General features: G+C 42.7%; 1 protein-coding gene across 4 annotated transcripts in view; it reads right to left on the bottom strand.

Annotated features, from left to right (window-relative positions):
- Positions 1–618: 618 nt before the first annotated feature.
- LOC133653644 (RNA-binding motif, single-stranded-interacting protein 2-like) overlaps positions 619–11,729 on the bottom strand; it is a 51,012-nt gene continuing 39,901 nt past the window's right edge. For 2 of the 4 annotated variants that reach the window (XM_062053159.1, XM_062053162.1), the window contains 9 exons: positions 6,534–6,691; positions 6,347–6,426; positions 5,099–5,208; positions 4,984–5,030; positions 4,827–4,920; positions 4,704–4,754; positions 4,521–4,631; positions 2,382–2,611; positions 619–2,295 (listed from right to left, as the gene is read on the bottom strand). In XM_062053159.1, coding sequence (XP_061909143.1) covers positions 2,390–2,611; positions 4,521–4,631; positions 4,704–4,754; positions 4,827–4,920; positions 4,984–5,030; positions 5,099–5,208; positions 6,347–6,426; positions 6,534–6,691 — 873 coding nt within the window. In that variant the 3' untranslated portion in view covers positions 619–2,295; positions 2,382–2,389. The remainder of the gene's footprint in view (positions 2,296–2,381; positions 2,612–4,520; positions 4,632–4,703; positions 4,755–4,826; positions 4,921–4,983; positions 5,031–5,098; positions 5,209–6,346; positions 6,427–6,533; positions 6,692–11,729) is intronic. The other 2 variants (XM_062053160.1, XM_062053161.1) reach the window with 2 other exon arrangements.

The following is an 11,729-nucleotide window of genomic DNA, read 5'->3' as shown; positions in this document are numbered from 1 at the left end:
TTGGTGCAATATCTACATAGGTGTATAGAGGCCCATTTCCAGCAACTATCACTCCAGTGTTCTAATGGTACAATGTGTTTGCTCATTGGCCCAGAAGGCTAATTGATGATTAGAAAACCCTTGTGCAATCATGTTCACACATCTGAAAACAGTTTAGCTCGTTACAGAAGCTACAAAACGGACCTTCCTTTGAGCAGATTGAGTTTCTGGAGCATCACAGTTGTGGGGTCAATTAAACGCTCAAAATGGCCAGAAAAAGAGAACTTTCATCTGAAACTCGAGAGTCTATTCTTGTTCTTAGAAATGAAGGCTATTCCACAAAATTGTTTGGGTGACCCCAAACTTTTGAACGGTAGTGTATATATTTATATAGAGAGAGCTTTCAAATATACGCAGGAGCACCTATTCACATGCTATTTGGTATAAACTACAAGTATACAGTAGGCCTATTTGTAAAACTTTTGATTAAAAAGTGTTCTCAAAAGGACGACTCAGTCAAGGTCTGCAGATCAAGGAGATTAGAAAAGTGTCTTCAAACAGATTTGTCTTTGTCTTTGCTTTGCTCCTCCTGCAGGCATCATCTGTATCCTTCTTTTAAAGCACATCAACACACAGGTGAAAACAAACCTCCTTGCTGGAGGCCAACATTTATTTAAAAAAATAAACAAAACCAAAAAAGACAAAGTTAATAGCCGGGCGTGGGACGTGATGAGAGGCATCTTGGCACAGACGCCGGAACATGAAACGAGATGATGGATGCAGATAGAACAGATGTCGTCATATTTGATAAAGGATTTTCCTAAAAGCTGAGCATTAGTTCATTAATCCCAGCGCCACCCAAAACATGGAATCACTGCAGCTTTGTATTTTCTACCCTTCCAGTGAGATCTAAGGCATTGCCGTGAAGGTGAATGTTGCCCCTGAAAACAGCAAAGCGAGAAAGAAAAGACTGCTGATGGCGGATGGAAACTAGGAAATTGGGCGCCGAGTGTGCTGCACTTTGAGAACACCCGTCCTAGCTCAGATCCTCCAATTAAAACCACACGCACATCACTTTTCACGCAGCACACGCTGAATGCTGTCACTCCAGGCCCATCGGGAGGTGTAAATATCTGCACTATATTGCATCTGTCAGGACTCATAAATTAATTGCATAGATCGCCAGACCTTGGACATGATTAACAAACTTTGGACGGAAGATGTAGAAGATTTGGACACAGTACCAGCTGTGAACAGCTTACTAAACTGCTTATATTGCCTGTATAGAACGCTCAATGTGTGAGGATGAGGTCTGTTTGTTTCGAGCATGGAAACCTTATTAAAACATACACAGCTGATTGATGTTCATGACGTTTGTAACAGAAACACACATTAAAGCCTTTTAGGAAGTAAAAAAAAACCAACAACAACAACAAGGTCTGTAAACATACAAAAATGTCACTATCACAACACACTATCAAAAATAAAATCAAGGTTTGTTTGAAAAATAGGATCAATCTGAAAAGCCTCATGAATGAATAAAATCAAATAAACATTTAAATAATAAAAAAGCAGAAGCAAACATTGTGTCTTCTGTAGAACACGTCAGAGCTTTTGACTTCACGTCCACATTGACTGCAGAGCAACACTGAAACTAAAACATGATTCTGGGGAAAGTCAGTCCTTTTTTTCTCCATAACAGGACCAGAAAGTAGAAAACGCACCTTGTGATGTGCCGACTGTTCAAATATGAAACCAAGTGAGACGTTACAGTGGAAAAGAGCAGAAAGTCCACTCGTTTGTGTGTGTCTGTGTTTGTGCGCCATGGTTAGACGTGGACAGCTGGAATGCTTTAAGTCAATCTTGTGGCCAATCAAGCACCATGTTGACGTGATGTTGTTGTGTTGTGTACGTGTGTGATTGTCTGAAGCCTTGTCAAGATTGCTGCATCTTAAAAAGAAACAAGCCCTTCTTGTGTTTGTGTTTCAGACCCGACCATTCTGCCCCATTGCACCCTAAAGAGAAATGTCTTTACCTTTTAAACTGTTTTTTTTTATATATAGTTTTTAAACATTTAGGGCACATAAAGAAAGAAACACACACACAAAAAAAGATATGTACAACAATATGGAACAGGCAAAATAATGTTTTGCGTAGAAGAAAACAAAATAAGTCGTGAATGTTTGTGGGGGTTTTTTTTTTGTTTTTTTTATCCTTCTGTCCATTCAAACCTCAAAGCGTCCACCTTTGCTGGAGTGAAATAGTTTGTGGTGTCCTCTTTCTGTGTAACAGTCCAGATGGAGTCCGGGGAGGGATCTGACACAATGTGACAACACAAACAATGCTTCAGATTCACAGCAGAACACAATATTTGATTATGAATGAAAGAACGTCAAACTCACCGTTGTCGTCACTTGTTATGCTGGTAGGAGTAGTTTGTGTGTTCAGTGGGTGTCTCTACGGCAACAGGCGGCTGGACGGCACTTTCCTGACATTGAGACACTCCATGAGGGGATTTCCTAATGTCTTCACGCAACAAACATGCTCTTACCTCGACGGAGATGTTGGCAGGAGGCACTTGTGTGTAGTGGGGTACATATGTCCCCTGCATAGATGGGTTTGCAGGCATATACTGAAAAATAATTGCAATGATCATTTTAGAAGACATCCATCCATCCATTTTCTACCGCTTGTCCCTTTTGGGATCGCGGGGGGTGCTGGAGCCTATCTCAGCTGCATTCGGGCGGAAGGCGGGGTACACCCTGGTCACATTTTAGAAGACAAGTGTACAAAAATGTTTTGTTTTTTTCACTGGAAACTGCGAACTAACAAACGAAATGAAAGCTGCGAGCAGCGTTTTACGGGCCCTTGCCTCCATTGCACCACAGGGTTCACGTGAGTCGCGCAGCACGCATGACGCTTGCAGTCAGGTCCTTCCCGATGCCCTGACCCATCACCAAAAATTTCGGGACCCCCAAAATATAAAATCTTTCTCCATACCTGACGCGCCTGCTAAATATGGGGACTTGTCGTGCATGATAAGGGCCTCAAAAAGGCGTCAATTTCAATAGGGCCCTTGCGGTGCTCTGCATCGCCCCTGAGGGGCTTGCTCCGCTGCTCAGGCTCTAATAAGATACATTAAAGTACAATAAAATAAAAATGAAATAAAGCCACTTCAGACTGTCATCATCATTTGCAGCAATTAGGGTCAAGACCTGGATTTGTGAAATTTAGTTATTAACGTTTTGTATATTGTGGCAAATCATCAGATCAAAGTTTGGCGCCATGCCATGCCCACTTCCTGTCATTTGCAATTCATCATCCCCCATCACATTAATATTTGTCTCTGATCAGCTAAAGTGCAGTAATGTGAGTTGAATCGGTGATGACATGGGGCAGTTTTTGCTCCAACCACTACGAGTAGGTGGGGACAGGTACTGGCCCATCAGGCACTTCAGGGTGGCATCATCATCATTTCAACCAAATAACATCAAGATCTGAATTCGTGGAGCCGAGTTTTGTGGCGAATCACAGGAGCAATGTTTGGTGCCAGGCCACGCCCCTATCTAATGGCGTTCGTTAAAGTACGACTACTTTTTTTCGCCGCGAAATGTAAGATGGAAACCATGATGGCCGACTTCCTGTTTGTTGTCAGGTATGTGTTCCGGAAACATCTATGTGTGTCCTCTCATGATAGACGTCTCCTGCGGTTATCGTGTCGACACATGAAACTCGTAGGACGGGCTAATGTTTTCTCTTTTTAAAGGAGGCGTTAGAGAGCTAATTTTGAAATGTCCTTTTGGAAAACCCCAAAATATAATTTTTTTTGCCATACGGTGACACGGTTGCAAATTATGGGGACTTTTCAAGCGTCTTTTCCTATCGTTCTCGCCATTTCCGTGTCTTAAATGTGTCATGATTCGTACCCGGATCATGGCATGATTTATGTTTAGTAGTTTCCTATGTTTTAGTCTGTTTCCTGGGTGCACCCTCTTTCCTTTTGTTTACTGTTGGTTTCCACGGGCACTGATTCTCCTCACCTGTCTTAGTTTAGCAATTAGTGTTCCCAACAGGTGTTTTGGTTGATCACTCCCCTTGATCACGAAATGTAAATGGAGTATTGTTGGCGCTTTTTGAATGGTTTTTAATTGTGCTTAATGGGCGGAGTAGAGGACCTCCCATTGGCTCCGCTGTAAGCGGACTTTTATTTACGAGTAAGAATGCATTAAAAAAACAAACATCCGTCATCATGTCTTTTATGACTGTGAACGATTGGCAAAATTCCCAAAAAAGTGCAGTTGCCCTTTAAGACCATTATGTTTGACTTGCAACTTAAAATGAAAATGTGTGAATTTACATGCACACAATTTAATCTGCTTGCAAATCAGCAACAAGGTTGCAAATGGATAATATACCATGAAAGAAAACAACACATCACAAAATCCATCTATTTCTATGATTGCTTCATATTAAGGCAGAACCCTCCTGATAATGATCCAAGGTGTGTGAGCTAGTTCTGTAACATTGTGCATATTACTGACCGTGCCACTGCTGCCTAAGGACAGGTGGCTGAGCTGCTGTGCCAGGGGCCCCATCATCGACGTGGGCTGGATAGACATGGTGTGCTCCATCCCTGGCGTCAAGACTGCTCCCTATTGGAATCCATTCACATGAATGAAACGCAAAGAAAAAGTACACGTAGGTAAGAGATATGCGATACTCACAGTGGGCGGCATGATGTATGACTGGTGGTGCAGCCAGGATGGGTTGTGTATCTGGCATGGCACAAAACAAGATCATGCTATATCTACAAAAGAGATCTGGTAAGACGTGAGAGTGACACGCACCTGGTAGGTGGACACAGGCGAGTGCATGTAAGGAGAGAGCGAGGTGGGCCCCAGCATGCGGTTAGGAGCCATGCTGTAAGGAGAGGAGTAGAACCTACACACATGATAGTTCTTAGTCATCCGTTCTCTTTGGAGTGTGTGTGTTGGTGTTACTGACCCATTCTGTAAGGCTGTGGTGGGGTCGTACGTGAGGGTCATTCCTCCCTGCAGGGAAAATGACTAAGTGTCCATGCAAGACTCACACACTCGACGTCAAAAGAAACAAAACTCACAGTCTCGCCATCTCTGGTCCAGCTTCGGCCATTTTGCAGATATTTTCCTTGACTTTGGCGCTTCTTCTGGCCTCCGTCCGCAAACTTACATAACAAGGGCTCTGGTGGCACTAGAACGGAGCATTACAAGTATGTACAAAATAAACATACTGTGTGAAAGTCCAGACTGCAGTTTTAACACAGAATTTTAATTGACTGGAAATTTGGGCCCGTGTGAGAATTTCATCTTTTTTTCCAGAAATATTTGTAAACAGGAATTGTCTTGTCTGCTTTGTATTGCAATATTATTTCCATTAGTGGGACGTTTGTTCCATGTTTGGTGTTGTTGGACCCCAGGATGCAGACACGACCAGCAAAGTGCAGGTAAAATGTATTCAATGACAAAAACAGTACAGCAGAGAAGTGCACAAAAAAGCAAAACAGTCACAGGAAGCACCTTAAATAAATACAGACCATTTATGTGCTTGTGTTGGTATAGTTCTTCTTGTCTTAGAATTTTGTCAAGCGTTTGCATTTGCTTTAGTGCCTTTGTATTAATGTTCATGTCGCTCTACAACCTTTTGTGGTTACGAATGCACTCACAATAACTATTAAAACTGCACAAAATGAACATCTAGGGATGTGTGCGGCGGAAGAATACGTAGGCGGAGTCATACACAGTTCTTTTCAGGTATTTTTTTCTTTTCAACTTTAACTTTTATTACGTCTTGAGGTAGACTCTTCTGGTGGCAGCGTGTTAAAGAAAAGTAAAGTGAAGTGAAATGAGTAAAACGCACAGTGGAGAAATCAACATTGGTTGCATTTCAAGCCCATTACATGCCGCGACCATCATCAAGGATAAAGATGGTATCTTTAAACATGTGGAAAGATCTTCTACTATTAAATGTACATTGATAACTAAGCAGTGTAGTGGTCTCATTATTGACCCTTCCTCCTACAAATAGGCGTGTCTCTGCTCCAGTGACAAGACAACAGCATTAAAGTAAAGGTTTTGTATTACCATTTTGTTCTATTCCTGTATTTACCGGTAATACCTTTGTTACTGTTTCTTATGTCATTCATATGTTCTGCGTACAGCGTGAGTAACTTAGGTCTTAACTCACTGTAGGTAGAATTCAGATATACGTTCCGACTTACACTCAGAACTTACAGTATATCTTACATCAAGGCCTAGGAACGGAACTTGTTCTTAACCCTCGGACCACAAAAAGTCACTGACGTGGACAGACCAAAACAACAAGCACTCACCTGACACCCCAGGTGGAGTCTTAATATATTTTCCATTAAAATGTTGGATGATGGCCTCACATTTCTCTGTCGACTCCATCCTAAAAGAAAAAAAGAGTAGTGTTGCTTGTTTTGCTCAGTGTTTAGCACACACATGGTGAGCGGGTTATTTTAAGATTGGAAGTGATTGAATATCCAGAGATGGTACCTGGCAAAGCCCACGCCTCGACTGCTTCCATTAGCGTCCCGCAGGATGCGTGTGGAAATGGCCTGACTGAAAGGCTTCAGCATGTTTTCCAGCTCCTGCTCATCCATAGAAAGCGGCAGGTTGGAAATGTACAAATTGGTGGGATCCTGCTCCTGTTGCTGGAAGTAAATTAGGGTCACGATCACATTTCACATCTCAACGTCTTCAATTGAAAAGGAATGTGGACCTCTTAGATCAGGGGTCGGCAACCCGCGGCTACGGAGCCGCATACGGCTCTTTTATCACTCTGATGCGGCTCAGCTGCATACTTGCCGACCCTCCCGATTTTTCCGGGAGACTTCCGGATTTCAATACCTCTCCCGGAAATCTCCCGGGGCAAACATTCTCCGATTATCACCCGGACAACAACATTGAAGGCGTGCCGTGAAGGCACTGCCTTTAGCGTCCTCTACAACCTGTCGTCGCGTCTGCTTTTTCACCATACTATCTGTGTGCCGGCCCAGTCACATGTTGTATGCGGCCTCTGCTTACACACGTAAGTGACTGCAAGGCATACTTGGTCAACAGCCATACAGGTCACACTGAGGGTGGCCGTATAAACAACTTTAACCCTCTTGCTAATATGCGCCACACTGTGAACCCACACCAAACAAGAATGACAAACACATTTCGGGAGAACATCCGCACCGTAACACAACATAAACACAACAGAACAAATACCCAGAATCCCATGCATCCCTAATCTTCCGGGCTACATTATACACCCCCGCTACCACCAAACCCAGCCCACCTCAACCGACGCACGGAAGGGCGGGTTGATGTGTGGGGGGGCAGGTTTGGTGGTAGCGGGGGTGTATAATGTAGCCCGGAAGAGTAAGGGATGCATGGGATTCTGGGTATTTGTTCTGTTGTGTTTATGTTGTGTTACAGTGCGGATGTTCTCCCGAAATGTGTTTGTCATTCTTGTTTGGTGTAGATTCACAGTGTGGCGCATATTAGTAAGAGTGTTAAAGTTGTTTATACGGCGAACCGTTAGTGTGACCTGTATGGCTGTTGACCAAGTATGCCTTGCAGTCACTCATGTGTGTCTGCAGAAGCCGCATAGAACATGTAACTGGGCTGGCACGCTGTTTGTACAGGTTGTAGAGGCAGTGCCATCACGGCACGCCCTTATTATTGTTGTTGGGTGAAAATCAACAGACATTCGTGAGAATAGTTGCCCTGAAATTCGGGAGTCTCCCGGAAAAATCGGGATGGTTGGCAAGTATGACGCTGTCAAGCGGCATTCATATAAAATTTGCGGGCCGCACTAACATTAAATTTTCATATTAAGGTGCGGGCCGGGTGTCTGAGACCCCTGGTTTATACATAGCACAAAGAAAAAAAAACTTTGTATGCAGTGTTATTTCATTTTAAATTTCAAAAGAGTTTTGTGGCTCCCATTATTTTCTTTAATTTGTGAAACGGGTCAAAATGGCTCTTTGAGTGGTAAAGGTTGCCGACCCCTGTCTTAGATGGTGTACGGCGTTACAGAGAAGAGAACACGAGAATAAAGATGGCCATCTGTTGGACTGTAACACCCATCCATTAGTGCATGACAGTAAAGTTGACATATACTCATCATAAACATGAGTTCGTAATTGGCTTCCCAGCATGCCTTGCGACACTCTTTTAAACAGTTGTTGAAGTTATGCGTAATTGTAGGCGTTACTTGTTGTGTAGCACCTTTCCCTGTAGTAGTAGTTGTTCTGTCATCCACCTGTTGTGTTAAGTTTGCTGAGTGATGCTGACAGTTTAAATAAGGGGTCTTCAACAAGGAACCTGCAAACTGATAAAGGGATGGATCGTATAAAAAGTGTACATGCCATGACCCTTCATGACAGTGTTGGACTGGGATTTAATATTTTCATATTTTGGTGTTATTTTTGTTCCAGCAAGCGCTCTTATTTCTATTTTCCATTGTCTGTGTGCTTCACTGAGTGCTGGCTCCGACACCTGTCCTTGGTTGCCAATCAGAGAGCTTCTTTAAATGCCAGCCATATGTACAAAGGACAGGGCTGGATCATTGCATTGCATTGCATTGTGCCTGCTCGACCTGCTTAGCTTTATTTTTGAATACCTCTACAAGTGTAGAGTTTTGTGCACTCCCTATCTGCACTAGTTTTCTTTTGGTCATTAAAATACTTTTACCTGCATTCTGCCTGCATCTTGGGGTCACACTGCAAGCCACTCAGTCAGTTCTAAAAGTTCAATTAGGAATACAATTATCTTTTAAAACAAAGTGGTTGTATAAGTAGCTTGTTAACCTGAGGTGGAGAGTAGGCTTATCTTTAATCTGTTGTGTTTTTTTTATGTTGTTGTTGTTGTTGTTTTGCAAAACAATCATTTTTTTCAGATCCAAACACCTAAACTAGTAATTCTCAAACTGAATCACTTGATTAAAGTACATGTTTTAGTTTCCTATATTAAAATACAGTGTTACTGTTCAAACTGTGTGTAATGTTACAGTGGCAAAAATGTTCAATATACTCATATAAATAAAACCTCTGTCTTGCTTTTAATGAATACTTGGGCCTACCATGCTACTGTATTTTAATGTTGGTCATTATGGTGGTACTTGGAGAGCCAATTGTTTTCTGAGGTGGTACTTGCTGAGAAGAGTTTGAGAACCACTGACTTAAACAAAAAACAGACACTAGCTGAGAATAGACGGGGAAACTGACAGAGCCTTGTGATAGGCACAGCAGCAATAGAGGTTGTAAGTGTGAAGTTTGACTAAACTCTCCTGCCTTGTTGTGTTAAAAGCAATAGTCAACGTGTTTTATGCATCACACGAGATAGCATTATGTGCCTGATTGCACACAGGTACCCGTGTGTATAATGCACTTTGTGCATGTGTGTGTCAAGTCTGATCTTCGTGCAAAAGAAGCTTTTGCCTCGCATGCTCTTTCTTACTCATGGTTATGGCATTGTCAAACGGTGCAGGACTGGCCTCCTTTTAAAGGATGAGGGTAAATGATCCAGGTAATGTAATATCATAGCATAATTGGGGCGGCATGGCGTAGTGGGTAGAGCGCCCGTGCCAGAAACCTGAGGGTTGCAGGTTCGCTCCCCGTCTCTTGACATCCAAATCGCTGCCGTTGTGTCCTTGGGCAGGACACTTCACCCTTGCCCCCAGTGCTGCTCACACTGGTGAATGAATGATGAATGAATGATAGGTGGTGGTCAGAGGGGCTGTAGGCGCAAACTGGCAGCCTCGCTTCCATCAGTCTACCCCAGGGTAGCTGTGGCTACAAATGTAGTTTATAGGGATGTCCAATAGTGGCTTTTTTGCCGATATCCGATATTCCGATATTGTCCAACTCTTAATTACCGATACCGATACATACAGTCGTGGAATTAACACATTATTATGCCTAATTTGGACAACAAGGTATGGTGAAGATAAGGTCCTTTTTAAAAAAATCAATAAAATAAGATGAATAAATTAAAAACATTTTCTTGAATAAAAAAGAATGTAAAACAATATAAAAACAGTTACATAGAAACTAGTAATTAATTAAAATGAGTAAAATTAACTGTTAAAGGTTAGTACTATTAGTGGACCAATAATGTGTGCTTACGGACTGTATCCCTTGCAGACTGTATTGATATATATTGATATATAATGTAGGAACCAGAATATTAATAACAGAAAGAAACAACCCTTTTGTGTGAATGAGTGTGAATGAGTGTAAATGGGGGAGGGAGGTTTTTTGGGTTGGTGCACTAATTGTAAGTGTATCTTGTGTTTTTTATGTTCCATCCATCCATCCATTTTCTACAGCTTATTCCCTTCGGGGTCGCTGGAGCCTATCTCAGCTACAATCGGGCAGAAGGCAGGGTACACCCTGGACAAGTCGCCACCTCATCGCAGGGCTGTTTTTTATGTTGATTTAATGAAAATAATAAAAATTAAAAATAAATAAAAACGATACCGATAATAAAAAAAACGATACCGATAATTTCCGATATGACATTTTAAAGCATTTATCGGACGATAATATCGGCAGGCCGATATTATCGGACATCTCTAGTAGCTTACCACCACCAGGTGTGACTGAATGATGGGTTCCCACTTTTCTGTGAGCGCTTTGAGTATCTAACAATAGAAAAGCGCGATATAAAATCGAATCCATTATTATTATTATTAATTACTTCCCAGTGACTCTCCCTCCATGGATAATCAAATATCCTTTTGTGCTCTCACTTAGTGGAAAACACAGTGAAAATATCTCAAATAATCTGAAGAGGGTGGAAAGTACTAGTGGTAGTTTCCCTACCAAGGGGACTTTATGCTGCTGCTTCTGTGGTAAATCAGAAATGGAACCATGCTGTTTCTTTCACGTGATAGTCCTGACCTTCAGCACAGGCACTAGCACAAGGTCTTGCATTAATAACACAATGATACAGTTAGTCTAAATGTAAACTCTAAATGATAAGAAAAGTAACCACCAAGTTGACCATCAAGGCATGAGGACCCTCCTACCATGGCGTTTAAACCCGTGTAACCACAGTGAATATTCATTATTTCAGGCTGTAAAAAAAACTTGTAAACGCAGAGTGAATGAATTTCCATCCCATTAGTAATGCACGTGTGACGGATGCGACCTGCAGTGAAGGTGATCCCCCCCTCCCCGCGCACCCTGTCCCTACTTCCTCCTCATCATCCCCTCCCCTTGCAAATAGGCAGACATGCACCAAGCCTGTGACAGAGAGTGACGGGAGAGTCACTGCTGATGCTTTCAAGCGCCAATGAGTCAGAGTCATCTGACGCAAACATAGGCCTGCTTGTAAACTCACTGTGAAGGAGTGGGTGAAAATCAAGTTGTTTTGTGAGCGGGAAGCCGTATGAATGTCAGTGATCCAGCTTAACGGCAGATCAGCTTTCCCAGGGTGTGAGACTGATTTATAATCTAGTGGAGGGAAAGCCGGTGGACTTTGGGTGATTGTCTAGTATTCTGTGTGTGCTGACAGGGTGGGTGGCTGGGCACTTGCCCTGCTGACTGGGGAGCTGCTCAGACACTGAGTCAGATGCCACCAGGGAGAACAGGCAGCTCTTTTGTACGGAGAAACGCTCCCCTAGCGCTGCCGCCACTATGAAGCATGACACACACACATGCACAATGCACATCATACACACTTGTACCTGTGTGC

The sequence above is a fragment of the Entelurus aequoreus genome, linkage group LG07, assembly GCF_033978785.1.
Source record: "Entelurus aequoreus isolate RoL-2023_Sb linkage group LG07, RoL_Eaeq_v1.1, whole genome shotgun sequence".
NCBI classification, from domain to species: domain Eukaryota; kingdom Metazoa; phylum Chordata; class Actinopteri; order Syngnathiformes; family Syngnathidae; genus Entelurus; species Entelurus aequoreus.
Note: the sequence above shows the minus strand (reverse complement) of the source record. Positions and strands in the feature narration are given on the sequence as shown.